At 46.8% G+C, this 26,394-nt stretch overlaps 10 protein-coding genes and 1 long non-coding RNA gene across 12 annotated transcripts; 7 read left to right on the top strand and 4 right to left on the bottom strand.

The window, feature by feature from the left end:
• Nucleotides 1-866: 866 nt before the first annotated feature.
• On the bottom strand, nucleotides 867-1,545 carry LOC6621003. The gene is made up of 2 exons (XM_032718964.1): nucleotides 1,429-1,545; nucleotides 867-1,369 (listed from the first exon to the last, which is right to left on the bottom strand). Exons 1-2 carry the CDS (start codon nucleotides 1,496-1,498, stop codon nucleotides 960-962), a joined length of 480 nt encoding a protein of 159 aa, XP_032574855.1. The 5' UTR covers nucleotides 1,499-1,545; the 3' UTR covers nucleotides 867-959.
• A 6,779-nt stretch (nucleotides 1,546-8,324) lies between these two features.
• On the top strand, nucleotides 8,325-12,356 carry LOC6613121 (dynamin-1-like protein). The gene is made up of 8 exons (XM_002037566.2): nucleotides 8,325-8,572; nucleotides 9,350-9,494; nucleotides 9,546-10,210; nucleotides 10,481-10,932; nucleotides 10,988-11,330; nucleotides 11,394-11,622; nucleotides 11,684-11,895; nucleotides 11,955-12,356. Exons 1-8 carry the CDS (start codon nucleotides 8,471-8,473, stop codon nucleotides 12,009-12,011), a joined length of 2,205 nt encoding a protein of 734 aa, XP_002037602.1. The 5' UTR covers nucleotides 8,325-8,470; the 3' UTR covers nucleotides 12,012-12,356.
• Nucleotides 12,357-12,611: 255 nt separating this feature from the next.
• On the bottom strand, nucleotides 12,612-13,465 carry LOC6613120 (actin-related protein 2/3 complex subunit 5). Its single transcript, XM_002037565.2, has 2 exons — nucleotides 13,167-13,465; nucleotides 12,612-13,108 (listed from the first exon to the last, which is right to left on the bottom strand). Exons 1-2 carry the CDS (start codon nucleotides 13,377-13,379, stop codon nucleotides 12,866-12,868), a joined length of 456 nt encoding a protein of 151 aa, XP_002037601.1. The 5' UTR covers nucleotides 13,380-13,465; the 3' UTR covers nucleotides 12,612-12,865.
• Nucleotides 13,466-13,697: 232 nt separating this feature from the next.
• Nucleotides 13,698-14,509, top strand: LOC6613119 (probable NADH dehydrogenase [ubiquinone] 1 alpha subcomplex subunit 12). The gene is made up of 5 exons (XM_002037564.2): nucleotides 13,698-13,761; nucleotides 13,821-13,916; nucleotides 13,978-14,155; nucleotides 14,207-14,291; nucleotides 14,348-14,509. Exons 2-5 carry the CDS (start codon nucleotides 13,822-13,824, stop codon nucleotides 14,416-14,418), a joined length of 429 nt encoding a protein of 142 aa, XP_002037600.1. The 5' UTR covers nucleotides 13,698-13,761; nucleotide 13,821; the 3' UTR covers nucleotides 14,419-14,509.
• Nucleotides 14,510-14,589: 80 nt separating this feature from the next.
• LOC6613118 (early boundary activity protein 2) lies at nucleotides 14,590-16,100 on the bottom strand. Its single transcript, XM_002037563.2, has one exon. It carries the CDS (start codon nucleotides 15,919-15,921, stop codon nucleotides 14,776-14,778), a length of 1,146 nt encoding a protein of 381 aa, XP_002037599.1. The 5' UTR covers nucleotides 15,922-16,100; the 3' UTR covers nucleotides 14,590-14,775.
• An 885-nt stretch (nucleotides 16,101-16,985) lies between these two features.
• On the top strand, nucleotides 16,986-18,675 carry LOC6613117 (protein insensitive). The gene is made up of 2 exons (XM_002037562.2): nucleotides 16,986-17,313; nucleotides 17,379-18,675. The coding sequence occupies exons 1-2, from the start codon at nucleotides 17,305-17,307 to the stop codon at nucleotides 18,498-18,500; spliced, it is 1,131 nt and encodes a 376-aa protein (XP_002037598.1). The 5' UTR covers nucleotides 16,986-17,304; the 3' UTR covers nucleotides 18,501-18,675.
• Nucleotides 18,676-18,884: 209 nt separating this feature from the next.
• On the top strand, nucleotides 18,885-19,598 carry LOC6613116. The gene is made up of 2 exons (XM_002037561.2): nucleotides 18,885-19,091; nucleotides 19,152-19,598. Exons 1-2 carry the CDS (start codon nucleotides 18,986-18,988, stop codon nucleotides 19,583-19,585), a joined length of 540 nt encoding a protein of 179 aa, XP_002037597.1. The 5' UTR covers nucleotides 18,885-18,985; the 3' UTR covers nucleotides 19,586-19,598.
• On the top strand, nucleotides 19,572-21,082 carry LOC6613115 (cell cycle checkpoint protein RAD1). The gene is made up of 2 exons (XM_002037560.2): nucleotides 19,572-19,691; nucleotides 19,765-21,082. Exons 1-2 carry the CDS (start codon nucleotides 19,587-19,589, stop codon nucleotides 20,482-20,484), a joined length of 825 nt encoding a protein of 274 aa, XP_002037596.2. The 5' UTR covers nucleotides 19,572-19,586; the 3' UTR covers nucleotides 20,485-21,082.
• A 91-nt stretch (nucleotides 21,083-21,173) lies between these two features.
• On the top strand, nucleotides 21,174-23,214 carry LOC6613114 (probable cytochrome P450 309a2). Of its 2 annotated transcripts, XM_002037559.2 has the most exons (6): nucleotides 21,174-21,533; nucleotides 21,583-21,934; nucleotides 21,996-22,418; nucleotides 22,473-22,596; nucleotides 22,654-22,917; nucleotides 22,980-23,214. In XM_002037559.2, exons 1-6 carry the CDS (start codon nucleotides 21,244-21,246, stop codon nucleotides 23,141-23,143), a joined length of 1,617 nt encoding a protein of 538 aa, XP_002037595.1. In that variant the 5' UTR covers nucleotides 21,174-21,243; the 3' UTR covers nucleotides 23,144-23,214. The 2 variants fall into 2 exon arrangements, with proteins under 2 accessions (XP_002037595.1, XP_032569868.1); XM_032713977.1 differs by lacking the exon at nucleotides 22,980-23,214 and having other exon boundaries at nucleotides 21,220-21,533; nucleotides 22,673-22,765.
• LOC116800209 lies at nucleotides 23,008-23,419 on the bottom strand. The gene is made up of 3 exons (XR_004361201.1): nucleotides 23,337-23,419; nucleotides 23,256-23,274; nucleotides 23,008-23,098 (listed from the first exon to the last, which is right to left on the bottom strand). It is a non-coding gene; the product is annotated as an uncharacterized LOC116800209 (long non-coding RNA).
• LOC6613113 (probable cytochrome P450 309a1) lies at nucleotides 23,387-25,278 on the top strand. Its single transcript, XM_002037558.2, has 6 exons — nucleotides 23,387-23,637; nucleotides 23,695-24,046; nucleotides 24,098-24,517; nucleotides 24,590-24,713; nucleotides 24,772-25,035; nucleotides 25,097-25,278. Exons 1-6 carry the CDS (start codon nucleotides 23,438-23,440, stop codon nucleotides 25,255-25,257), a joined length of 1,521 nt encoding a protein of 506 aa, XP_002037594.1. The 5' UTR covers nucleotides 23,387-23,437; the 3' UTR covers nucleotides 25,258-25,278.
• Nucleotides 25,279-26,394: the final 1,116 nt, after the last annotated feature.

The following is a 26,394-nucleotide window of genomic DNA, read 5'->3' as shown; positions in this document are numbered from 1 at the left end:
TAATTCGCTGCCATAAAAGCCGGCCAGGGGCATATTTTGCCTAGCCTGAATTTGCATACTTCGTGCACTCGGCGAAAAACTAACCAAATAGCTTATGGCAATGGATTGGAGCTATCGAAGGAGTGGGAACAATTTGGCATTACTTTTTTTGCAGTGCAAGTGGAGGCAATGAAGTCACAGGAGGCACCTGTTACCGCGTCGCAAGGCTCGAGGCAGCAGCAGGATCCTGGCCAAAACGCCTACAACACATGTCTGCTCATAATTAATGTGTAAATTGTAAAGCTCCGCTCGCCCATTTCCCCACTCCCCCTATTATCCTTGTGCCCCTGCACCCCTTTACACCGCAGCCATCCTGGTATCCTGGTATCGTGGTATCCTGGAGTACCCATTCCATTGTGGCCATGTTCAACAGCGAGGGCAACCAGCGCGACAACAACCAGGACTCCGGCTTCCGTGGGGTGTCCCTCCCAGCCCGGTTAATACAAAAACAGCGACGTCAATAAACAAGCGCCCCCACCAAATGCGTTATGCTCTCGCCGCCGCCGCACAAACTTAATTGCATTCGTGTACGTAGTCCAGGTGGCCCTTTCACCTGGCGACCATCGTCCAAGCCGAATCACATCCACTTATTTATGGGCTCTGCTTGTTAGACTGGGCCAAACAATAGTTGGCCTCGGTTTTTAGAAGCGAGGTTTCTCGCTAATGATTCCCACTGGGGATTACCCGCGCGAAGATTGCCGTTGGCCAAAACCAAACTGTATTGTATTTTCGGATGAGTCACATGTAGTTAGTAGTAGGCACGTTACCCTGATAACGATTTATGCATAAAACTACGCTCGACGTGAGCAGAATATTTAAAGCCATTGTTATTGTTTGAAAATCATCTTACTTTAGGGTATTATTCTCTTACGTTATTAACCAGTACATGTTACTATACTAAGTCAAGTCTAATTACTAAATCACTTCTGAACGCTGATGATTTCATAGGTGAGATCGTTACGATCGCGATACCGATTGCAGTAGCTATTCAGAGTGAAGAGGGCATCCAGAGCACTGGGCAGCTCAAAAACTAAGCGGTTTTTCCCACTCCTCACCACTTTCAGGCTGACCACAAGTTCCGGGAGATTCAGCTCCTCAACTAGCGCCTTTTTCAGGCTCTGAAGAGGATCCTCCACTTTCTTGTAGCTGATGAAGATCAGCCGAGCATTGCCAGAAGCGTTGTCCAGATGGAAGTCAGTGCATTTGGCCAGTTTCAAGTCTCTGGACTGCGATGAGTGTTCATTTGAGTACTGCTGCCACGGGGGAATGACGTGCTCATCTTCGGTGGGGAACACAAAGTCATTTACGTACGAGGTCTTTGCCCTGGGATCTGCAATTCAGAACAAGTTTTATTTAATCAGCAATTATGCTTATTATGTATCAACTTACAGGCGAAACAACTGCCAAGGCAAATAAGAGCCCACACGCACAGAAATCCCAATATTTGCAGTTTCCTCATTGCGAGAGCAACCTGTTTGCGGGCCGAGATTCCAAATGCTACTGATGCTATCTAGTTTTGTTCTCAGGTTTTTGAGGCAGCTTTTGTTGCTAAACTCTCAGTAAATTAGTGAGTTCTCTTATGAGTCGACTGATCGATTGATTCACTCACTCTTACTCAAAGGTGCCAATTGACTTATTGACTTATTGCAGGCACTGTATATATACATATAGTACTATATTAAACGAAACTTTTCTGATATCTTTTTGAGTTTTAAGGCCGACTTAACTTTTAAAACACAACCCCTGCCATCTGGATGAGTGTATCTCGCTTTGTGCACGGAATGTGTATTCTTTTCGGAAGAGGGGGCGAAATTGAATTGTCGTGTGCAGCGAAGGACCTTTGTGACACGAGCAGCAGGTCCTGTTCTGTGTTGCCATCGACTTGAAATCCTGCCAGCCATTAGTGAGATTAAAACTATGACTAAAGCCGAGGCCGAGCAAAAGGCTCAGGAGGGCAGGCTTTGAATTTGGCTCGGCTCGGCTTGGCATTGTTTCGGCTCGAACAATGGGCGTATCTCTCGCAGTGACGCAATGCGTACATTGTCCTTCGAAGGACAATTGCTGGGCGGGGGAAAAAGATATGCCGCTCAGTAATGCAAACATGCATAACAATCCAGTTGACACAAATGCAGCCCGTCCATGGAAACTATTCGTTCTAATCCAGAGTCGCCGCCATTGTTCGCTTGGCAGCCATTCACAACTCAATCCTGCCCAGAATGGCCTGCAGAGCAATTTGTTTAATGCCGATGGCGCATCGAATAAAGGATCCATCGGCCAGCGCTGAATCCCCTGACAGCACTGTAATTGACAGCTGATTATGCAATTCATTTGACGGGCACTCATTGCACTCGCCAATGCATTCCAGCAAACTGCAATTAATCATTTCCACGGGCGCGGACAGCAAATTTTAAGCTCCAGGCTGCCAGGTACCACATCTGTCCGGATAATTAACCCATTAAGCTGATGCCAGTTTGCAATGGAGCACTAAAGTTAAGCCGCCAGCATAAAGGCTATAAATAATGCATTTAAGTTCATTTATACTAGCACTCAATGTAACATATTGAACTCGAATAGCACATTCAAATTTGGACTGAAAATATTTCATAAATTTTGAAATACTTCACATTTATTTGTCTCTGTTTCTTCGGCTAAATGTGGTCGATGTCAAGCCAAGTAATTAAATTTAAGGCCAAACTCTTTCAACTAACCACAAAAAAGCGTCTTTGAACAGCAGGCACTTGGGAGACTCCTTTATTGTGGTGACCGGAATAGTTCTCACAGTGAATATTAACAGAAGTACAGTCGGGGCCAACAAAATAGCAACTAGTGTCAAGGGGAAAGCATAATATAGAAAATTAAAAATTATTAAAATTCATTTTATGAATATACTTCGTTACTTCCTAGCAAAAGTAGTACTTCCTTTACATTTTTTTATAATAAACCTTCAAGTTGGTGTTCCATTTAGTTGAGTGTAGTTATATGCGAAGGCTTTTCATTAAATTTCTAGACTCCTTTGTTGTGGTTTCCTACCGAGACTGCTTTTTACGTTTGTACTTACAGGTTTTCAGTTTGATTTTCCAAAAGATGCTTATGAGTTATGCCGGAAAACTTGAAGCGTTCGGCTGGCTGGAAAACTTGGCAATTTGGCAGCCAGCGAGCGAGTGGTACACAGAAAACAATCAAACGGCGCTCATATCTCAAGGCAAAGCGTCAAACTCAGCGGAGTGCCCCAATAAATCCTAGAGCAATAAAGGACATGGCGGGGCATCGGTTCGCTGGGAGAAAGTGGAGCGGCTGCATTGTTTGCTCGGCAATATGGTCACAGCAGTAATATTAAATTCCTACCAAAGGCTTCGCCTTTCTTCGCTGCTCCTTGGCGGGCCAGCTGAAAGGCAATAAAAATCATTTAACAAAGTCAAACAACAATAAAAATTAAACTTTGCCGTCAACGCAGCAAAAGAACGAGGCAGCAGTCGAGCGTAAAAATGCGCCAAAGTACACAGCAGTGGGGCGAAATTAAATAATAAATATAAATATATCGCGCAGGATGCGAAATGTGAGAGATGCGAGATTTGAGTAGGCGAAACTTTTCGCAAATTAATTTTCAAATCTCAGCGCTCGGCTCATGTGTGTGTGTGTGGCTGTCATTGTGCCAGCGCAACCAGGACACCCAGGACTCTGGATCCAGGACATGGCGATTTATTATGTCATGCCTCGTCAGCCAGAGAAGGATGAAATCCGAGGACGAACAGTACGAACTGGAGGGCATCATCATAAATCAATCCATTTGATGAGCAACACTTGCGGGCGAGTGGAGTGGGGCTCGGGTGAATTTAATTACACTTAAGCAGCAGGACGAGCCAGGGATCCATCCGGAATCGTCACACATCCGACTTGACCCCGTTTCCACCCCCACTGCCACCCGGCATCCTTCTGTGCCTCCAATTCCGATCTAACCACTTCGATTCGATGCCGTATTCAATGCAATATTCCTAAGTGCTTCTCGGCCTTTCCGTGACTTGACAAAAGGTACGGAAACGTTTGCCTTTGTCGTTAGCCCTATTGGTTTTGATTTGAAAGGCGGTCCTCGACCCGTTGGCCATGTATTTCGAATTTACAGATACCAGTTTGTCTGTTGGCTTATGAAATGGCTTTCCTGCCGAGTCTCGAATTAATTGATATCGGAAAACTAGTGCAGTTGCATTCAAGTTTTATTGTATAGTTACCTCAAAGTTTGACTTTCCTCAAATGCACTTTGTATACATTATTGCTATTCCTTCGAGCTCACCACTTCGACCATCAGCGTTTTCACATATTTGCAATCATTTTAGCGTAATCGCAGAGCCAATCAAGGAGCTGGCAGCGCATTCAGCAGAAATGGAAATTACCAAGTCGCAGGAAAAGCCACATGAACTATGTGCTCGCATTCCAGCTTTCTGCACCTGCAGATGAAACATGTAAAATGCAAACGAGTTTTTTCATCACGCACACCCAAGATTTTCGGGGCGCACTCCTTGCAATTACATTTTTAGGGGAAGTGAATACTTCGCCAAGGGAAACAGTCATTTGCCGGTGGGAAGGGGAATGGGGAAAGGGGAAGGGGGAATGGTGACGTCGATGTGAAAGCCCCAAGTTTGTCATGCGAAAATCATACAAACTCGCTGCTCGTGTGCGCGCGAAAGTAATTGAGGCGGAAATCCCTAATTGGCACCTTCAACTTGGCGACGGCGACAAAAAAGAAATCATCTGATTCAGGAGCAGCGCCAGATGAAGGAGAAACGAAAGATGGAAAGATGGAAACTTGCATCTGGAGGAGGGGGCGTGGAAAAGCGGGGGAAGGCGGGGAAAAGCCGGCACACGTAGTCGCATGCAAATGGGAAAACTTTGCTCATCAGCGCTCACAAATTGAGTGAAATTATCAGTTCAAGTGAAATTTACACTTGCTTGTTGTCGCCTCGCAGCGGCACTCGGAAAAAGATTTCCCAGCCAATTTGAATATATTTGGTAAGAATTTTAAATCCAAAAAATATGTTCTTAATATTTGCTAAAATATTACTTGAAAGAACTAAGATAATCCCATGAAAAATGTATCGTAAGAATATTAGTATATCAGAATAGAATATTCCTTGGTATATCAATCTACTTCAATTGCATCCCCTTTTTTCCAGTGTCTCGAGGTTTTCCGCCGAGGTTTTCCGCCACAGCTGGAGTATGCAAATGCGCCCCACTTTTCCGCCCACAATTCTAATTCCGCTTAGCTGCAAATCCAATTAAACATGCAGCCAGAGCATTGCCAAAAAATAAATAAGGGAAACATGTGTGCGATACTTTCGCACTTTCGGCAGTAGAAGACACCAGGCATCTGGCAGCCGCGTTCCCAGGCAGATTAATGGCCAAGGAGCTGGGTGCCAAGAGCGGCGACATCTGCTAAATGGCAACCACATCCTGCCAAGATCCGGGGAGCACCGAAAACCCAACCAAGTGGCTGCACACATGGCCTTCATAATTCAGCACACTTAATAGAGTCGGTTATGGCCACACTTCATAGTCCTATACTGGGTTTAGTAATGGCAATGATTAAAAGAGATATGTCTAATTTATTTAGTTATTGTATAAAAAAAAGGGGTTCTGTCAGTTTGTTCGATTGTATACCAAGTTTGATAATAAAATGTGCGAGTGCATAAAGAGCAAGCTCCTTCAAACCGCATCAATCAGCAATTATATCGCATATTTCCCAGCTCGTGCTCCGCATTTTCCAGCCAGGCCACAAGCTGTGGAACATTCATGATTCCGGGAATTGCAAAAGGGCAAAATCAAACTTCATTATTGCAGCAGTTGTGGCGAGAACATACGGAGAAGTTTCCGCCTCGGAACGCCACCTACTTCAAGGGCACTCCATCCATCCGTCGTATTCACATGGCGTATACGCAATATAAATACGTAATTGCATGAAACACCATGGAAAACGGGCAGAGCCATTGATCAACTGGCAGTCAGCCGAAAGATGAAAGCCGAGTCCCGAAAACCAAAGGCATCGAGGCACAAAAGAGCAAACCACCAAAGGAGCAGGAGCAGGATGAGCATGAGGAGCAGCAGGAGTTGGTGGTTTCCACCAGGGCAGAGGAGCTCATCAACTAAATGCAAAGTTCTTTCAGGCAGGCTGCAGAACAAGAATAATTGACGACGACATGGCGATGGATAATGAGGCGACGCCCCATCCTGCACACACGCAGGATATGACAGCGAAAGGCAGGCGACTCCTTGCAGCACTATAATCCTGCGGAAACACTTGAAAATGATGGATGAAAATTATCGCTTTGTGCAACGCATGCAAATGTGCAAAATTACTTTCACATGATTAATGCTCCACCGGAGGGCAGAGGCTGCTCCAGCTCCAGCACCATCTCCAGCTCCACCATCATCACTCCATAATTAATCGCACCCAGTCGAAGGCGGCAAAAGAAAGCCAGAAAGCAGACAATGGCTGAACTTCATTTGAAATTCATATTTTAAGTATTCGTCAGTCAATTAGAGAGCCAAGGACCCTGACACCGAATTTGCATTCAGCCGTGAAATTATCAAATTAATATTCCGGCCCCGAGAGGGGCGTGGCCCATCCCCGTCACCCCCGCCCGTCTTTCGCAATAACTGTCAACTCAAACTCAAGAAGTTTGCCACGCCGCACATTTCGGCAAGTTGTCAAGCCAGAGATACGAAAGTTCCCCGGTCCAACAATGCCAATTTGATGGGGGAAATTTTGAAATATTTATACACACTCAAACACACAGACACACACAGATACTGCAGAGGTGTGCTGGCAAAGTTGCTGGCCAAATTTGTTAATTGGAAGCCGAAAGTTTATCTATGAAAATGCTAAAGAAGCCCACTTGCAGTGCGAAAAATGCCAAAATGTATAATAATGGGGCAAGAAATGAGATTAGTCAGTATACCAAACTTGAATGATCAAAGTTTCATGGATGGCCGAACTAATTTTGAAGTGGAATGATTAAAATTTGCAACTATTATAATTGATATTACCATCATGTGATCGGAACAATAAAGTCAAATAAATTGATACTTCACTGGGGCTCTAAATAAGCCATCTTAAATCATCCCAAGTATATTCAAATCGCTTGGAAGCCATTAAAGAGATAAGCGAGCATTGCAAAATGATATCAGCCAACTCGTAACAATTTTCATTGTCATTTTCAATTGGGAGCAGCCAGGAGGAGCTGGCAAACAACAATGGGAACTGTTATCAAATAGGACAGATGATGCAAACGTGAGTGGGGGGTGTCTGTGCACATGGATGTGGTGCATACATATGTACGTCCAATATTCTGGTCCATTTGGGCCAGGCCACTATCGAAATTTGAATGCTTAGTGTACCGGGCGACAAGCATCCTCGAACATTGAAATAAACCGATAAAAACGACAGATGAGCCCGGCATTTCGCCCACAATGCATGCCAGGCAATCGAGTGTGGTCGAGAAATAGTCGGGTAGACCCTTTTTGGTTTGGGGCACTGCTCCCCCGCCCTCCAGTTCTTATAACAACCGGGGAAGTCCCCATCCCAACCGACCATGCCAATCTCGAGCACTTGAGGCCGGGCCCCAGACTATCCCTTTTCCCTTTTTGGGCCACGTGGTCTGACCACTTGGCTGCTGCTCCAACTTTAAGGTTTCTTCGTTCTTTCAGGGGTATAGCAACTTTAAATATGTCTTTATTTCATTAACAATAAGAATAAAAGTATAATAATATATATATTTATGATTTATTTTTATTTTCACTATCATGTCTGAAAGGGTATTCGAAAATGCGCCTAATCTGGGCAGTTTTTCAATTCAGTTAAATAGGATGAATATATTGAGATTCTGTCGACTTTGGATTGTGGTGTGTAAGTTTTCAGATTGGTTTTTAAGGACTCTTTTGTTTGGCCCATATCAATACAATTTGCTCATGTGCATCTGAAATAAGAAAAAGGAAACATATGAACTAAAAAAATAAGAAAAAGAATTAAACGCTGACATTCATTTTTTGTAGCTATTAGGTGAATTAAAGTAATGCAATGAAATCATACCTTCCATTATTTATGTAAATATATACGCACCTAACGGGCAAAATTGGAAACACTTACAATTCAAATTTGGCGCGCCCAGAAAGCTGCCCCTTTGGAATAGATTGGCAGCACTCTCGCACAGGGTGGCAGCCTCGTCGATAGCAACAAAGTCCAGTCTCCAAGTTCCGCCGGTGTGGCAGCCCCGCCAACGGAGCAGTCTAAATTCGCTGTGCAACACTGACGCATTGCAAAAATAATTTCGGTGCTCGCGTCAATCAGAAAAAGCCGAAAAGAACGGCCTTAATGTGCGCGTATTAAACGCCAGACGAGTGGAACGCGACCAAAGGAACCCAGCACACACACACACCCAGAATGGAGGCCCTCATCCCGGTCATCAACAAGCTGCAGGACGTCTTCAACACCGTGGGCTCCGACTCCATCCAATTGCCCCAAATTGTTGTTCTCGGCAGTCAGGTAAATGCAAACTGCGAGGTGCCCAGAAATCCGCAACCCAAAACCATAAATACCCGTGCTCCGTAAAAGGAGTGCCGCTGAGAACCGGAATATGGCGCAGATAACTTAAATCCCAACTCTCGCGTTTTCCAGTGACCGCAAAATTATATAACTGAGTGCGTTTGCCGGCATTTTAGTTGTGTTTTCAGTTTGTAGCAACATTTCGGGCAGCTTTCACTCTTCGCGGCGTCTCCGTTGTTTATATAATTATTTTTGGCACTGCTCGCCGCCGCCATGGAAAATCAATATCCCACAGTATTATACAAAAAAGAGCAAAAACAGCTGCTGATGTGACACATTCCCCCACGAACACACTGCAAAAAACAAACGTACACATGTGTGACTTCGATAGTTGTGTCTGTATGTATGCATGCTTCGATCGCTGGCTTAATTGCACTTTGATTCACGCTCTGGAATTAATTCAGTATGACTAAATACTCGCGCAACTCATTGATACCTAGTACAGTGGAGCTCCAATATGTTGAATCTGTGCCATTTCTTACCGTCCATTTGCTTTTCTGTTGCAAATGCTTAAGTCAAAAGAATAGTGGGTGATTTCTTTGGTTTGAGAAATTTGCAATCACAGAATGGCTCCCCATTGCCAGATAAGAATAGTTAATCTGCGGTTTTCCAAGTGTTTCCTTGCTGCAAACGCTTGGAAGCTTCCTTATCAGGTCATCGTCTTTTATCAGTCGTCGTTTTAACTCCCAGTAATACATACATTCTCCCTTTTTCCAGAGCTCCGGCAAGAGTTCAGTGATCGAGAGCGTGGTGGGAAGATCCTTTCTTCCCCGAGGAACGGGCATTGTGACCCGTCGCCCACTGGTGCTCCAGCTGATCTACAGCCCACTCGATGATCGCGAGAATCGCTCGGCGGAAAATGGTGAGTTGAGGCGCCAGAAGTTCGAGAAATCCAATTCAATCCAATCTTTAGGTACGTCCAATGCCGAGGAGTGGGGCCGTTTCCTGCACACCAAGAAGTGCTTCACGGACTTTGACGAAATCCGCAAGGAGATCGAAAACGAAACGGAGCGGGCGGCGGGCAACAACAAGGGCATCTGCCCGGAGCCCATCAACCTGAAGATATTCTCGACGCACGTGGTCAACCTAACGCTGGTGGATCTGCCCGGCATCACCAAGGTGCCGGTGGGCGATCAGCCGGAGGATATCGAGGCGCAGATCAAAGAATTGGTGCTCAAGTACATTGAGAACCCGAACTCCATCATTTTGGCTGTGACGGCCGCCAACACGGACATGGCCACCAGTGAGGCACTCAAGCTGGCCAAGGATGTGGACCCCGATGGCCGGCGCACTCTGGCCGTGGTCACTAAACTTGATCTCATGGACGCCGGCACCGATGCCATCGACATCCTGTGCGGCCGGGTCATTCCCGTCAAGCTGGGCATCATCGGCGTGATGAATCGCTCGCAGAAGGACATCATGGACCAAAAGCACATCGACGATCAGATGAAGGACGAGGCCGCCTTCCTGCAGCGCAAGTATCCCACTCTGGCCACGCGCAACGGCACGCCCTACTTGGCCAAGACCCTCAACCGGCTCCTGATGCACCACATCCGGGACTGCCTGCCAGATCTTAAGGTGAGTCTAGTCTATAAAGACTGCACATCGATTTCACAAATTATCCGAGAATCTCAGTCTAAGACTTCAAAGAATTTTAAACAAATCTTAAATATAACTATTGAAAATGTAGAAAAATGAAACAAAAGACATCCTTTGTCACTTGGCACTCAATTATAATCGATCTTTATATTTTTCTATGATAAAGCACAGAAATAACAACAGATTAATGGCAGATAAGGTTAGAGTAGCATGCTGAATTCAAGAGAATGACTTCCCATATTCTTGCAGACTCGCGTCAACATCATGGCCACGCAATTCCAATCGCTGCTGAACTCCTATGGCGAGGATGTCTCCGACAAGAGCCAGACCCTGCTGCAGATCATCACGAAGTTCTCCAGCGCCTACTGCTGCACGATCGAGGGCACGGCCAGGAATATCGAGACCACCGAGCTGTGCGGCGGTGCCCGGATGGGCTACATTTTCCACGAGACCTTCGGCCGCACCCTGGACTCCATTCACCCGCTGGCGGGTCTGAGCAAGATGGACATACTGACAGCCATCCGGAATGCCACCGGTCCACGCCCGGCCCTATTTGTTCCGGAGGTCTCGTTCGAGCTGCTGGTGAAGCGCCAGATTCGCCGTCTGGAGGAGCCCTCCCTGCGCTGCGTGGAACTCATTCACGAGGAGATGCAGCGCATTGTTCAGCATTGTGGCAACGAAGTGCAGCAGGAGATGCTGCGGTATGTGAACTAATAATAGCTGAATGTCATTTGTTTTCACCCATCTCCTCTACAGCTTCCCCAAACTGCACGAGAAGATTGTGGACGTGGTCACCCAGCTGCTGCGTCGCCGTCTGCCGCACACCAACGTGATGGTGGAGAACATTGTGGCCATCGAGCTGGCCTACATCAACACCAAGCACCCCGACTTCCACAAGGATGCCGCCTTGGTGCCCAGTCTGCTGAAAACGGACAGCGATCCCTACTCACAGATTAATCTGGGCCAGCGGCGGGCCAACACACCGCGCAACCACATGTCGCCTCAGATTTCGTCGCACAGTGCAGGTTCACAGCAGCCGCAACAGCAGCCGCCGCAGTCGAGTTCCTCACAGCAGCAATATAGCCAAGTGCATGAGCAGGTGCCAGCAGAATCTGCCTTTATGTATGCAACCTATGTAACCCATTTTCGTTTTACGCTCTAGAACCACGTCGGCGAGAACTCGACGCCTTCGATGGCCAGCTCATGGCTGTCGAACATTTTACCGCCGGCAACAACGCGTCCGGACAGCATTGAGAACTCGACCAACAACACTCCGGTTCACAATAACATCGTGAGTCCAGTGAAGCCGGTCAATCTGCTGCCCGATGTGCCGGCCAACCACAATCCACGTCGCCTCACTGACAAGGAGCAGAAGGATTGCGATGTCATCGGTGGGTTGCAGTTAACTCGGGCCACTTACAGACCTAACTCAATCTGACTTTCCTTTTTTAGAACACCTGATCAAATCGTATTTCTACATTGTGCGCAAATCCATACAAGACTCGGTTCCAAAGGCCATCATGCATTTCTTGGTTAACTACGTTAAGGACAACTTGCAGAGCGAACTGGTTACCCATCTGTATAAGTCGGATAAGGCTGAAACCCTGCTCAACGAGTCCGATCACATTGCAGTGCGCCGAAAAGAGGCGGCGGACATGTTGAAGGTGCGCTTGGCTAGCTTATACTCAGCTTGACATCGATTTAAACTCGCTTTTGATTTCAGGCACTGACGCGGGCGAATCACATCATCAGCGAAATCCGCGAGACCCACATGTGGTAGGCTGGTCGGCGATTGGAGCAACCCGTTTCGACTTAATAATCCCCGCATATAAGCAACATAAAATCTATTTATTGAAGACGCGTTCGAAAAGAACGAACTCCTTTGTTAAATGTTCCCCCTACCGAGCACTGAAATATCATCAAATTGCATGCGACCCCCAAATTCTGGGCCTTTCATTTAGCCTACTCGCATTTCTATTCGCCTGGCATTTGTCTATCATCGAGCCTCTCCGCTTTTTAAATTAATAAGAAGTTGTAGACGCCGTGATTGGTTCGATTAGGTTACTCAAAGCACTTATTACACATTGAATAGTCAAATAAAGCAGAAAAGGTTGATTCAAACATAGTAGTAGATGTGTTTTCTGTCACGGCAGCTAAAGGTTTACTAAGGCAACGTCATCTTGTTGAATTTGAATGATACGCCTGGAATTTCGATTAGATAAGCCATTATGTTCGTAAGGTGGCTAGGCTCAGTCTGAAGATTAATATGAGTTAGCTTAGCCTTACCAAAACAAAATGTTTCTTACAAATTATGTTACATGTAGGTGTGGCTTGAGTGAACTAGAAGTACGTTCGATCCCCTGATTGAAATCACTGCCACTCACCTTTCGTAATAAAAACTTTAATACTTGGATACCAGTTAAAATCTAATTTGGAAAACGTCATTTGTATTGCGGCAAAGAAACAGAAGTGGGTTCCAGCTGGGGCGTGGCAAATCCCGAAGATAAGGATGTGGTGTCCAGTGCTCCAATCCTGTGTTGATTAAATGCTTCGCGATGCGTATGAATCGGTTTTTGGGGCAGGGAACAGTTCGGATAGTGACTCTATGACCGCCTTTGGCTGTGCTGATCTCCTCTAGGCGCGATTTGTGTCGGACAGCACCCGGACAATGCAGCCCACTCCTCCCTTGGCGAAAGCCTTCTCATGCCACTGCAGCAGGTGGCCACTGGAGCCCTCCGAGGGGATCTCGAATCCACGATATATGTACTTCATCAGCACGTCTATGAGGTCGTTCTGGTCCAAGGTGTCGATGGCCTGGTCCATTTGCGTCGACTTGATGGACAGCAGCACCCGCAGCGTGATGTTCAGGGCGTGGTCCTGCAATTCAAGGATTATCTTTGTAGGGTTCTCGATACGAATAGGTGTGGCTACCCACCTTCACATTCTGGTTCTTGCAGCGCAGCGGGGCATTCTGCAGCGCACTCAGGAGCGCCTCCACGGATTTTCCCTGCGTCAGCAGCGTCGTAATCTCGCTCTCATCCGGACCGGCTGCCGCGCTGTCCACGCCGTCATCCTCCCGGAAGTTGTCCTCGTTGTACTGGTCCACATCGATCTTGCGGAACGCGTTGCTGGACGTGTTTTTGGCCATGTTTTCGCTCGATTCCCACCACTTTTCTCCACAAAAATATGAATCACAAAATCCGGCAAGGCAAAACAGATGTGTGGCAGAGTGGCCGAACCTCAGAAAATACTAGCTGCAGTATTATTACCAATGCAACAATAATCACAGGATACATCCAAGCAACAAAACAATCACTTATCTGAGCAAATAAAATTAAACTGAAAATAACTGGAACTGACTTAAATAATATTTTGAGAGTAGGTTTCAACCAATCTTGTTAAATTTGTACTTCAAAAAATATAATTGACAGCTTAGTATTAATTTTGTTCCTTACTGTTCTTCAGTATTTCTAGCTGCTGCTTTTGTCCTCTCCTGGCCACACTGCAGATTGACTTTGTTTTTGTTTCAAGTGAGTCCAAGAAAATCGCAATTATTTACGTTTAATACATTTCTGGGTTTTCCCGGCAGCATGGCAAAGTTTTTGGGCATCAACCGGCTGACCAAGCTGTTCCAGATCGTCCGCGAAGCCGGAGGACTGAAGCAAGCGTACCTGAAGCTCTATAGGTGAATCTCGATCTTATATAAGATTGCTCCAATCCTGAAAACCGCATATGCGCTATTCCAGGAACGATGATCTGAAGATCGGAACCTTGGTGGGCATCGACAAGTACGGCAACAAGTACTTCGAGAACCCGTACTACTTCTATGGCCGCAACCGCTGGATCGAGTTCGCACCCCACGTCAACATGGACTACGATGGCTCCATGATTCCCGCCGAGTGGTACGGCTGGATGCACTACAAGGTGGGTTTAGACTATATCTTGTCGCACATGTCATGACCTTTTTCCTTATAGACCGATCTGCCTCCCATTCGCGATGGATGCCGCCCCAAGCACAAGTGGATAGCGGACCACAGCGAGAATCTTTCCGGCACCAAGGGTAACTATGCACTATTACCACTATTTAATCCCCCTAATCCAATCCTGCTCTTGCAGAGGCCTACTACCCCTACTCCACAACACCCAACAAAGTGGAGGCCTGGGATCCCAAGGCGAAGAAACAGTAGTGTGGCATAGCTTATAATTAATTTTAAATTCAAGTGCAAATGGCTGCGAGTTAATAAATCCAATTTCGTTGACTCGGCACTCGAAGAACAATTGAGGCAATGGATAAGCTATATGTCATTGGCGATGAAAGTGAAGTACCTCAAACTATTCCCATATTATTCAGCTATTGATTAGCACTTTGGTTTCTTCTTGTCTTTATTCAATCACAGCTGGATTATATAAATTTACTTTTACTTTTAGCAGGACCTACTACGAATATATACAATAGCTTTCTGTGCCTTCTTGGCGCGTCGTTGAGAAGTGCTTAGGCTTATTAATAGCTGGATTAGATCTAGCCAATAGTTGTCCACTCCCTGCTAATACTCCTCCTTGATGGCGACCTTCTGGGCCTTCTTGGCTCGCCTCTTGTACTTCTTGGCGGTATCCGCGCACTTGGTGGTGATGGTGGCCCGAATCACCCGCTCCTTGCCGCCCGTCCGGTTTCTCACACAGACCACAATATCGTCCACCTTGCTCTGGTCCAACTGGAGCTTCGGCGGTCTTTCGCGGCCGTAGAATGCGGGCGATGGCTTGCCGGTCAGCGTGTGGGTGGCCAACTCATCGCTGCTGAAGACAACGCAGAGAAGACACCTCGTAGCCACCGGGGCATTGGTCCAGAAGACCTCGCCGTACTGATGGGCTGTGATCTGGGTGCCATTGGGACCCAGTACGTACACCGCACTGCCGTCCTCCTTTTGCACTCGGTGAGGATACTGTACCAGAGTGTCCTTCTCGTCCTTTTCGGAGGCAGTATCTGGGATGTGCGATTCCGACGAACTGGTGGATATGTGGCGCGGTCTCTTGGAGGGCGGCGCGGGCACATCCTCGGCATCGTTGTCGTACCGCTGATTGAGGGTCTTCAGCATGGAAGTGAGACGCCCGAAGAGTTGTTCGTAGTGGTGCTGGCTCTTCTGGATTTTGGCCACCTGCTGCTTAAAGGATTCCTCCGGGCGAGGCAGTGGCTCCACCCGCGGTTCCATGTTTTTAATGCCCCCGGAATCGGTGGCTACAGCCACCAACTGAGCATTGATGACGCGTCGCTTGGGCGGAGAGCTTCGGCGGACAGGCACTGCCTTGACGGGAACTGGCTTAACTGGATGGTTGACCATTATGGGAGGCGGCATTTGGATCTGCAGCTGACCCAGGGGCTTCAGGTTCCGCTGGCGCATCATGGTCTGCTGGGCAGCCACCTCGTAGTTGATGTAGTTCTCTATGTCCATCTCCTCCTGCTTCATTATGGGCCGCGAGAGCAGGCGGTAGTAGTAGGGCACGAAGTTCGGGGCGAACTGGCTCAGATAGTGGTGATATGGGTGGGAGTACTGGACGCTGGGCAGGATCGCAGTCTGCGGGTGAAAGTAGTGCGGCTCCGTTCTGCGAACGACTGACATGCTAAACTCCGGAGCCTCGCTATTTGTAAGGTTAGGACACGAGTCCTGATCGTACGGGCGAAGTCCGCCGGCCATTTGCACGCGGATCTTGGCAACAGGTAAAGGCAAAAAGGTTTATTTCTGGCAAAAAGTGCAGCTGCGTCGGCTTCCTTGGCTTATTTTGCGAATTATTCGTTGAACAAATCGGTGTTTTATGGCCCGGCTTAACAGTTATTGTTCCTTGCGCCAGATACCTGAGAATACCGGAAAATCCGAAAATCTTAATCTTGCAGGGCTGCCAGGGTCGCCGAGTAAAGATAGTTTGCATTCGATAATTGGAAGGAGAGTCTAAAATATTTGTCTTTATATTTACTCAGAAGTCTTAAAACTAGTTAAAAGTGTATGGAAATGTAGTAGTAACATAATTAAAATATCTTGTGCTCCTTATTAGCGCTTTCTGAAGGCTAGTCTTAAATAAGTCATACTCGTGCATGTTTTAAATTAAAAAAGATACGGCTTGAAACTTTAAAGACAAGTACCATATATGTATGTATTTTATGCACATTCAAAATGCATTACAATGGAGGGAATTCCAGTAGACTTACCCTTAAATAGGTATCCCTTCTAAAATGGAATTTAAGGGTGTTTTTTCCGATCAGAGAGCGTTTGAGCAAAGAATTATATTCCAAAAGGATCTCATGTATTGGGAGGGTTCCCAATACATTCAAATTGCAATGGATTACATGCAGTCCGGGTCCTGAAAACCGGTTTTTTTTACAAAACCCAACTATTGTCTTTTTTGGTTCTTGGAACTGTGGAAAGAATTCTTACACATTCCTTTGTTACATTTACTTTTTTCTGATATTTTCTGCCCTTCACCAAGCTGCAGAATTACCAAACGGATATTCTGAAAAAAAAAGTTTAGGAATATTGCAAACAATAATTAAGTAAACTTTATAAAATGAATTTAAGAATAAAAAAAACAGTTTTTGAATTATTAATTTATTGAATACGTTTTCAATAAAGTGTTCCTATACTGAAGTAATTTTTTACAGATGAGCCGGATTTTTTAAAATAGCATATTACCTGAAATTAAAGTATTCTAAACCCCCGTGACTTGCAACCGATAGTTTTATTTCACAGCCCTAGGTGTCAACCCTGTCCATGAAAGAGAGAGCAAGAGCAGCATTCTTCGCAATAATTTATAATAATAATTTAACTGGTTCCCGGGCAAACCTCAAATCCCATGCGAAAAAGGAAAAGACAGCTGGACTTAGACTAGTTGGGAAATATACGGGGTCCTGGAACAGAAAGAGGAACAGGATATCGGCTACCTGGAAGGCACACGCACACACGCGCAGTGGCAGGCGCTCTCTTCCCTGTATATGCGTGCGCATGTGTGCGTGCAGGTAGGAATGCAACCACTTTTCGCATTCTGCCGCCAATTTTCAGTTGACGCAGATCCTTTGAGGATTGAACATGGAAAACGTGAGTAGCTGCAGCATGTCTCCTACCAAATATGTTGATCAAGAGTTTGTCCCACCGAATTGCAGCAATATCAGCGCATAGTCAGCGCCACTCCACGCGAGGATTCGCAGGGAAGGAGGAGCAAGCCCTTGTTTCTGAATGCCTGGTCGCAGACTTCTAGCGTGGATTTCGAGGTGCTCCGCAGCATCTCCGCGCCGGACCCGCAAGTGGAGGTCGAGAACAGGGCGCTCCACGATAAGGTCCGCTTCTTGGAGGCCAAACTGCAGCAGCACAAGGATCTGCTGTCCCAGATTCATGCCACATCCGCCAGGATGCAACAGGCATCCTCCCTGCTGGTAGAAAGTAGGCCACCCACGCCGCCCGCGGTCCATAGCCACCAAATCCTCACGCCACCGAGTTCGGAGATATGTGCGCCCGCGCAGAATCCCCAGATTCTGGACTACAAGATCATCTCGGCACCCGACGATGCGGATGCCATCGAGATTCGCCTGGCGGCGGAGAGTCTGAACAACCTGAGCACCTCTGCGGACTCAGATCGCCTGGAGATTTGCCTGGGCGACGAGAACCAGCAGCAGAGCAATCACCACAATTCCCAGCAGCAGTACAGGACCAGCAACGGCATAAAGAGGGATGGTTCCTCCGAGTCCTCCGACACTCCACTACAGTTCATCAAACGCCGCAAGCTGCAGGAGATTCAGTTGGAGGAAGAAGTCACGCGGCCGAACCTAAAACTACCAGCCAAACCCCAAGTCAAAATCCGTAATGGCAGTCTTACCGATCTCAACAAGGGCCAACAGCAGAACATAGACAACGTAATGGTGTCCATTGGCCCGAACAACACCTGTGTGCCCGCCAGTGTCTTCGAGAACATCAACTGGACGGTGTGCTCGCTGGCCACGCGGAAACTACTGGTCTCGATCTTCGACCGGGAAACTCTGGCCACCCATTCGATGACGGGCAAGCCGTCGCCCGCCTTCAAAGATCAGGATAAGCCGCTCAAGCGAATGCTCGATCCTGGGAAGATCCAGGACATCATATTCGCAGTGACGCACAAGTGTAATGCCAGCGAAAAGGAGGTGCGCAATGCCATCACCACCAAGTGCGCCGACGAGAACAAGATGATGAAGATCCAGAACGTCAAGCGACGAAGCAGTGGCATCAAACACGAAAAGGAGAACATTATTTAGATGTACTAGTAGAAATTTGTTAGCACTTAATCATTAATGACTTAGAATAGCACCAAAAACGGCTGTATTGCCCGCACAAACTCTCACAATCCGTAGATAGTAGAGCACTACATTGAACTAACGTGTAGCAGATTTTTAAAGATCTCGAAGATGATTTTACCAATCCGAACCAAAAGTAATTGTGGTTTTATTTACATTTCAGGGGTTGCGCAGGGTAGATAAGGGTGTCTGCCTAAGGCCTTCATTCTTTAAAAAGTTAAAAAGAGTAAAGTTCCAATTCGAATTAGATAAAATTAAGTTAATTGGCGCGAAAACGGAATTCATTTACATTTAAACGATAAGCCTTGGAACTGGTCACCCTAATAATTAAATCGCCAATTTGCAGCGCTGCCAGACTTTTGTTCAAAACAGCTGATGACGCCTGTCGGCTTTTTGGCGGTATTGTTTATAAATAAAATTCACTTAAGGATTTAAAAATGTCCTGAATGGCGTCCGAGTCAGAAAACACTACATCCTATTTTGTTCCGCATCTGCTTGATCAAGTCTTCGAATTATATCGGAGTAAAGCAGAGTCCAACAGCCTAACAAAAGGTACGAGCTATTAAATCTGAAAGATTCCGTAGTAACTACTCTGGATTTCCAACTTTTTAGAGGAACGCGGACAGTTCTTTTACGATCTATCCATTTTATTGGGTCAAGAACTGGTCCTGCGATCGCTACACCTTTTGGACGACCACAACTTCTCCTTCTTCCACGCCAAGAACAATCGATCCGTGTGCGTGGTAGAAATTTCCAAGGGAACCGAGTACTTCCGCTTGATTCCGGGCGTAAATTTCTGCAAGTGCGAGTTCTTTCAGTGCCACGTGCTGCAGTTGCCGCGAGGCATCCTCTACCAGGACGTTCCCAGTGGCCAACCGGGCATTTTGGAGGACTGGAGCGAGGAGAGCCGAGTGTCTTACACCTGCCAGCACATCCTGGCATTGCGGCTCCACCAATTTCTGAAGCACACGGGCAGGAAAACCACCGAGAAGATCCTTAAGAAAGAGGACATCAAGGAGCTGCAGACGGACGTCTTTCGGGACTAGGATGACTGATGTGGAGCCATCGCCTTACGGCGACTGCAAATTCGTCGCTCGAGTGGAGCACATTAAGACCCTAACCCAGGCCATCAAGTCCATCTGCTTTAATGATGTAAGGATTAGCTCGAACTCTCTTAACTCGGTAACCAACTTAACTCGATAACACCCTATTATTTTACCCACAGTATGGAATGCTGCAAGTCTCCGAAGATGGTCTGCGCATCACCGTGGAGCAGGGCAAGTCCATCCAGGCAACGCTTTTCATGCCGCCGGGCGCCTTCATGGAGTTCCGCGTGCAGGACTTCCAGTGCTTCGGTGTGAAAATGAATGTGCTGTCGGAGTGCCTCAGTCTCTTTGGATCCGCCGATTGCAGCCTGCGGATGATGTACAGGGATAAGGGCGATCCCCTGAAGATCATCCTGTATCCACACGACGACGATGATGTGAGCACGGAGTGCGCCATCAAAACAATGGACTGCGACGAGCCCATTGACTACGATCAGAATCTGAAGGATCCGGATCTAAATGTTATTTTCGTACGCGGACCGAACCTTTCGAAGGTGTTCAATGAGCTGGAGAAGTCCGCGGAGGAGTTCGAGTTCGTGACATCGCCTAACCGCCCGCACTTTAAGATCACCACAGTAGGGATCATGCAGGCGGTGTTCAGCGTCGAGGTGGCCAAGACCAGTCCCATGATGATGATGTTCAACTGCAAACAGACGGTGGTGGCTCGCTACAAGAGCCAGCAGATCCGCATGACCAACAAGGCGATGCAGTCGGCCACCAAGGTGGCCATCAAAACCAACTCCGTTGGCCTCCTAGAACTGCATCTGGTAATGCAAGGCGATAGTCAGGAGGAGATATTCATTCAGTTCTTCATAATTCCTTTGCTAAACACTGATTAAACCGAAACTCGACTAGGTAGCTAATAAAACACAGCTTTGAAGTATTGCTAAAATCTTGAAAGCATGTGAATTTAATCTTTTGAGGTCTCTAATTAGTCAATTGACAATGGCTCTCAGGCAAATATAAGTTGTGTTCAGCATTCAGTTGAATTCTTAAGCTGGTCTTGGAAGCATTTCCTTAAAATGCTTATATTGTCAGTCGTAATTATTTACGTTTTATTTGTTTCGACTTGTTATCGATATGAAGAGAACAAAGGCAGTCACGATGAATGGAGGAACACCACCGTGGAGATCCGTACCCAAAGACCTTCAAAAAAGAACGAATTCCCACCACCACCCTATTATTTGGGCATCAATGACCACGAAGTGAGGGGAAACTTTGTGTCCTTGGCTTCTGGAAGACCAGCCGTCTTGTCGTGGACTCGAAATGAACCCGACTACAATCCCGGCGAAGAAAGTTGCGTCGCCATTTACAATGACTCTGAAAAGGGCATGATGACGATACCCTGCTCCAATGAAAACAACTTTATTTGCCAGGCAGATGGCGAAACGTAGCTGGATCACTGAAAAGTCCAATAAAGAAAATTGAATTTTTTTACTTTTATTTGTTCAATGCACTGTATAGTATATAGTATATAAGTATAGTATATAAGTATATAAGTATACTGAACTACAATCGAGCAGTAGCTGATAAGTCAGCTATCAATAAATACACTAGGATTCCGCATCAACAGATTTTCCATCCTATTCCGGGCAGCGATGCTGCCGGAGAGATTCAGCTTTGACTTCCGTCCAATCGATCAGTACTGGACGAGAGCCAGGGGCACTTGCAGCAACACGGAACGCGGAAATATGTACATCCTGGCGTCGCTGGCTTTGATCCTGCTGCACCTGCTGGTGCTGCCCATCTACCTGTACCTCACCTGGCACCACAAGTACTGGCGCAAGCGGGGATTGGTCACGGCTCGGCCCCTGACCCTGCTGGGCACGTATCCGGGCCTGCTCACCCGCAGAAGCAATCTGGTCCTCGACGTGCAGAAGATCTACGAGTGAGCACTTCCAATCTCTAGTTGATATGATATATCTATTTACTCCCAGTAAATACAAGGGAAAACACCGAGCTGTTGGCGTCTTTGTGACTCGACAGCCGCAGATCCTGGTCCTCGATCCGGAACTGGCCCACGAAGTGCTGGTGGGAAACTTCCGCTGCTACAAGGACTCGCTGCAAAGCTCGTACCTCCGGCATGCCAAGTGGGACAAGTACGCGCGCCTCAATCCGTTCTGGGCATCCGGACAGTCCTGGAGGCGCCTTCGCACGGATGCCCAAGCTGGTATCTCCGGCAGTCGCCTAAGGCAGGCCTACAATATTTGGGAGCAGGGAGGCCAAATGCTCACGGAGTACATGACGCAGCAGGTGGCGGAGAAGAACAATATCCTGGAGACCAGAGATGTGGGTTCTATTCACATCTAACCAGCTATAAGTATCGTATCCTCATAAATCAATCTTGCAGCTATGCTTCCGATACACGGCCCATGTGATGGCGGACTTCATCTGGGGCATAGATGCAGGCACCCTAACCCGACCCCTGGAGCAACCCAACAAGGTGCAGCAGATGGCCAGCAAGTGGACCAGTTACGCTTTCTACATGCTCACCCTCTTCATGGCCACCATTGTGGCGCCCTGCAGTCGTCTGCTGTTGCGATTCCGTTTCTATCCCAAGGAGACCGACGAGTTCTTTTCCAACCTGACCAAGAAGTCCATTGAGCTGCGACTGAAGGCAGGCGATTCCACTCGCACGGACTATCTGTCGCATCTTCTCCAGCTTCGGGATCAAAAGCAGGCCACCCACGACGATTTGGTGGGTCATGCTCTGACCGTGATGCTGGATGGCTACGATACCTCGGGAACAGCTCTCCTCCACGCTCTGTACTATGTGGGTGATAATACTATGTACCAAAGAGTCCAATCTCATAGCATATTTTTTTAGTTGGCTGAAAACCCGGCTGTTCAGCAGAAACTGCGAGTGGAAATCCTCAGCAGCATGGCATCGGAGAAGAGTCTCGACTTTGAGAAGCTCTCCTCTTTGCAATATTTGGAGCAAGTGATCTATGGTTAGCAAATACATTGAATTTGTTATTTTATTCGAAATATTTATATTAATGTTTTAGAATCCCTTCGACTTAGCAGCTTGATACCGCAGTACACAAAAGTCTGCACATTGCCCACCGTCATTAAGCTGAGCGAATCCAAGAGCCTGGATGTGGAGGATGGCATGACGATCATGATACCCAACTACCAGTTCCATCACGATAAGCAATACTTTCCCGAACCGGAGGCTTTCAAGCCAGAGCGATTCGATAATGGCGCCTATCAGGAATTGATGCGGAAAGGCATCTTTCTGCCGTTTAGCGATGGTCCCCGTATCTGCATGGGTGAGTCCTTAAAATCCTGAATATAAAGATATGTTTATGTAGTTTTATTTGTATCTTCATAGGTGTTCCACTGGCCATGCTGACCCTGAAAACGGCTCTGGTCCACATCCTCAGCAACTTTCAGGTGGTGCGGGGCAGGGATCGACTGATTGCAAAGGGAGATTCTGGATTTGGGGTCGTTCTGCAGGGAGATGTTATTCTTGAATACCGCCGCTTTTTCAGATAGACTTGTATTGTTATCAGTAAATATTGCCAGCTTTCACTGATTAAATATTTTGAAATTACTAGCAATACAAATCCCATATTATTTACTGCAGCTAATCAAAGCCAGAACTTACCTCTCCAACAAAATCTTATCTGCAAGGTACTTGCGATTAAGTTTTCGTAGCACAGTGCCAAACAAATTAAAAACTACATACGTAGATGATTGTAAAATACTGATTAAAATGTGATGGGTCTTGGCAGCAGAGTATGTTTCCATTCCGTGCCAGTTTTCAGATCGACTTCTTCGGTGGCTGCCATGCTTACTCTAGTGGCTTTGTGCTTGACCGTCGTTCATGTGGCCTTTGCGGTGGTCTACTTCTATCTGACCTGGTACCACAAGTACTGGGATAAGCGCGGAGTGGTCACCGCCGAGCCACTGACCATTTTGGGCTCCTATCCGGGCATTCTGGTCAACAAGAGCCGCAGTCTCATTCTCGATGTGCAGGATGTCTACAAGTGAGCTTTGCTACTAATCGGAGATGATTGTTTACCATAAAAGATTTGCTTCTCCAGTAAATACAAGGACAAGTACAGGGCAGTCGGAACCTTCATTACGAGACAGCCGCAGCTTCTGATTCTGGATCCCGCCCTGGCTCATGACATTTTGGTGGACAAGTTCAGCCACTTTCGGGACACCATCACCAGCAGTTTTGTGGGCCACAATCCGGAGGACAAGTACGTGGCGGGGTCGCCCTTCTTCAGTGCTGGCGACAAGTGGAAGCGACTGCGCTCCGAAAATGTGGGCGGACTGACGCCCAGTCGACTGAAAATGGCCTACACCATCTGGGAGCAGAGTGGGCGGAAGCTGGTCGAGTATATCGAGCGGGCGAGGCGGGAACAGGGCGATATCATCGAAACCAGAGATGTGAGAATCTAGACCGGAACTCGTTTCCACCAAGCTAATATCACTCTTCAGCTAGCATATCGATTTACGGCCAACACGATGGCAGATTTCATCTGGGGCATCGATGCAGGCTCACTCAGCGGCAAAGTGGGTGAGATCGGTGCCTTCCAGAAGACCTCCACGGAGTGGACTGCTCACGCCTTCAGCTCGATGATCCGCTTCAACAAGACTCTGGTGGCCATCTTCGTGCGAAAGCTGTTCTCCATGCGTTTCTTCACCAAAGCAACGGATGAGTTCTTCCTGCGACTCACCCAGGATGCAGTGAATCTGCGGCTAGGTGGAAGTGGCGAGGGTCGCACGGACTACCTATCCCATCTCATTCAGCTGCAGCAGCGGGGTAATTCCATCCACGATTCGGTGGGACATGCCCTCACTGTGCACCTAGATGGATTCGAAACATCTGGAGCCGTGCTCTATCACATGCTCTACTCGGTTAGTCAATTCCACAATTTTCACATATAATTACATATATAATTAATTAAAAACAACGCTGTATCTTATCAGCTGAGCGAACACCACGAAGAGCAGGAAAAGTTGCGCTCGGAGATACTAGATGCCTTGGCCTCCGAGGGCCAAATCAGCTACGATCAGATCAACAACCTGTCCTATCTGGACCAGTGCGTCAATGGTAAGAATCTGCACTATTTCATAGCTTCGAAATTAATATTATCTTAATATATTTTCAGAATCGCTCCGACTGACCACTCCCATTGGTTTCTTTATGCGCATCTGCACCAAGGCCATTCAGATCGATTTGGGGGATGATAAAACCCTGGACTTGGAGCCCGGAGTCACCGTGATGGTTCCAGCCTATCAGTACCATCATGACGATGACATCTATCCGGAGGCCAGTGAATTCAGGCCGGAGCGATTCGACAACGGAGCAGCAAGTGTCCTCAACAAACGAGGATGCTTCCTGCCCTTCGGCGATGGTCCTCGTATATGTTTAGGTGAATCCCCAACCATAATATCTTTATAATAATCTTAATCTTATAACATTCGTACTTTGAGGTATGCGCGTGGGTCAACTGAGTGTGAAGACGGCCATCCTGCACATCCTCTCGAATTACCAGGTGGAGCAGACGAAGAAGGTGCCTCTGGGTGCGGACACCGGGATGGGAATCTTCCTCAATGGCGATGTCGAACTGAAATATACCAAGCTGCAGAAATAAAAGGAAGCGTTCAAATTCGTAGTTCTCGTCTAGTTTTTTACACTTTTTTGGCCATGTTGCATAAGTGCAGTGGGCAGATGTTGCCTTCATGTGCGTATTGCTGTTGGCGTTTCGCTTTTAATATTTTGGCGCAATAGTAATTTGAATACGAGTGTGTGTGTGTGAGTGTTGCAAGTGTGTTGGACTTTGGGGGCAGCCGCGGCGAAATTTAATTTAGCGCAAACCGACCGCAGACCAACTTACACGCCCCCTTTCGCCCGCCTTTCTCGTGCTTAGCTTAACATCAAGCTTATTGAACAAGAAAAAAAACTAGTTCGTCAAATTTTAAAACGATTTAACTGAAGGATAAACTATGCATTTCTTATATCTTCCTAATGAATAATGCTTTAAAGTGCCAAATCATGTAGAATAAACTCATACTAATGAGAACTGACTACATTACTAAGATTTTCTCTGAGTGCACAGCTGCCCCTTCACTGCAGGCACTTTCATATTGAGCGACCGCATGCAGTGGACGGCGTCGAAGGACAAAGGACAACACCGATCCCCAGCCACAATGCAGCCGCGTGTGCACAAGTATTGTGTTGCAGCGCTTTTCCTCGTTGTTATTTACTTTACTTTTTGCAGCTTTTTGTTTTGCAACATGCCACAAAATTTCATTTGAGCTTTGCAATATGGTGCATTTAAATGCGCTCGCCGTCGAAGGGGAAAAATATTTGCCACAAAGTGAATATGAAATTTTATGTGGCCCCATAAGTCGGCAACAAAACGTTCTATCTACCAGGCCACACAAATTGCGGATTGCCTGGCGAAACTAAGGCTGGATTTCTGTCACCGCAAATATTTGGATTGCATTTGAATTTTGATATATTTGCGAGTGGATTGGCGAACAAGGATCAAACAGTCGTAAAAAGTTAATGACTGGCGCTGTTAACGCGAAAACGAAATAAATACGGGTGGCATGGAAGGTACTTGAAGGCAGATTTTCATTTCCTTTCGACACTGAGAGAAATTGAGGAATGGCATCATAAATTACTTAAAGGTTCTTCATCCTGTGAGCCACTCTAAACATGTATCCAAAAGAAACTTTCATTCTATCTGAGCGTAATTATATTTTTTGGGTTCGGTTTCCCTTTT

This window comes from Drosophila sechellia, chromosome 2L (genome assembly GCF_004382195.2).
Source record: "Drosophila sechellia strain sech25 chromosome 2L, ASM438219v1, whole genome shotgun sequence".
NCBI lineage: Eukaryota > Metazoa > Arthropoda > Insecta > Diptera > Drosophilidae > Drosophila > Drosophila sechellia.
Note: the sequence above shows the minus strand (reverse complement) of the source record. Positions and strands in the feature narration are given on the sequence as shown.

Excerpts from the sequence above, each read along its gene's own strand:
- LOC6621003 (XM_032718964.1), bottom strand. The coding sequence starts at position 1,498 with ATGAGGAAACTGCAAATATTGGGATTTCTGTGCGTGTGGGCTCTTATT. Across the intron at positions 1,370-1,428 it reads CCTTGGCAGTTGTTTCGCCT|ATCCCAGGGCAAAGACCTCG; the intron begins GTAAGTTGATAC and ends TCTGAATTGCAG.
- LOC6613121 (XM_002037566.2), top strand. The coding sequence starts at position 8,471 with ATGGAGGCCCTCATCCCGGTCATCAACAAGCTGCAGGACGTCTTCAAC. Across the intron at positions 9,495-9,545 it reads GAATCGCTCGGCGGAAAATG|GTACGTCCAATGCCGAGGAG; the intron begins GTGAGTTGAGGC and ends TCCAATCTTTAG. Across the intron at positions 10,933-10,987 it reads GTGCAGCAGGAGATGCTGCG|CTTCCCCAAACTGCACGAGA; the intron begins GTATGTGAACTA and ends TCTCCTCTACAG.
- LOC6613120 (XM_002037565.2), bottom strand. The coding sequence starts at position 13,379 with ATGGCCAAAAACACGTCCAGCAACGCGTTCCGCAAGATCGATGTGGAC. Across the intron at positions 13,109-13,166 it reads GCAAGAACCAGAATGTGAAG|GACCACGCCCTGAACATCAC; the intron begins GTGGGTAGCCAC and ends CTTGAATTGCAG.
- LOC6613119 (XM_002037564.2), top strand. The coding sequence starts at position 13,822 with ATGGCAAAGTTTTTGGGCATCAACCGGCTGACCAAGCTGTTCCAGATC. Across the intron at positions 13,917-13,977 it reads GCGTACCTGAAGCTCTATAG|GAACGATGATCTGAAGATCG; the intron begins GTGAATCTCGAT and ends GCGCTATTCCAG. Across the intron at positions 14,156-14,206 it reads ACGGCTGGATGCACTACAAG|ACCGATCTGCCTCCCATTCG; the intron begins GTGGGTTTAGAC and ends TTTTCCTTATAG.
- LOC6613118 (XM_002037563.2), bottom strand. The coding sequence starts at position 15,921 with ATGGCCGGCGGACTTCGCCCGTACGATCAGGACTCGTGTCCTAACCTT.
- LOC6613116 (XM_002037561.2), top strand. The coding sequence starts at position 18,986 with ATGGCGTCCGAGTCAGAAAACACTACATCCTATTTTGTTCCGCATCTG. Across the intron at positions 19,092-19,151 it reads GTCCAACAGCCTAACAAAAG|AGGAACGCGGACAGTTCTTT; the intron begins GTACGAGCTATT and ends CCAACTTTTTAG.
- LOC6613115 (XM_002037560.2), top strand. The coding sequence starts at position 19,587 with ATGACTGATGTGGAGCCATCGCCTTACGGCGACTGCAAATTCGTCGCT. Across the intron at positions 19,692-19,764 it reads AGTCCATCTGCTTTAATGAT|TATGGAATGCTGCAAGTCTC; the intron begins GTAAGGATTAGC and ends TTTTACCCACAG.
- LOC6613114 (XM_002037559.2), top strand. The coding sequence starts at position 21,244 with ATGCTGCCGGAGAGATTCAGCTTTGACTTCCGTCCAATCGATCAGTAC. Across the intron at positions 21,534-21,582 it reads GACGTGCAGAAGATCTACGA|TAAATACAAGGGAAAACACC; the intron begins GTGAGCACTTCC and ends ATTTACTCCCAG. Across the intron at positions 22,918-22,979 it reads TGGTCCCCGTATCTGCATGG|GTGTTCCACTGGCCATGCTG; the intron begins GTGAGTCCTTAA and ends GTATCTTCATAG.
- LOC6613113 (XM_002037558.2), top strand. The coding sequence starts at position 23,438 with ATGCTTACTCTAGTGGCTTTGTGCTTGACCGTCGTTCATGTGGCCTTT. Across the intron at positions 24,047-24,097 it reads ATATCATCGAAACCAGAGAT|CTAGCATATCGATTTACGGC; the intron begins GTGAGAATCTAG and ends ATCACTCTTCAG. Across the intron at positions 24,714-24,771 it reads TCTGGACCAGTGCGTCAATG|AATCGCTCCGACTGACCACT; the intron begins GTAAGAATCTGC and ends ATATATTTTCAG.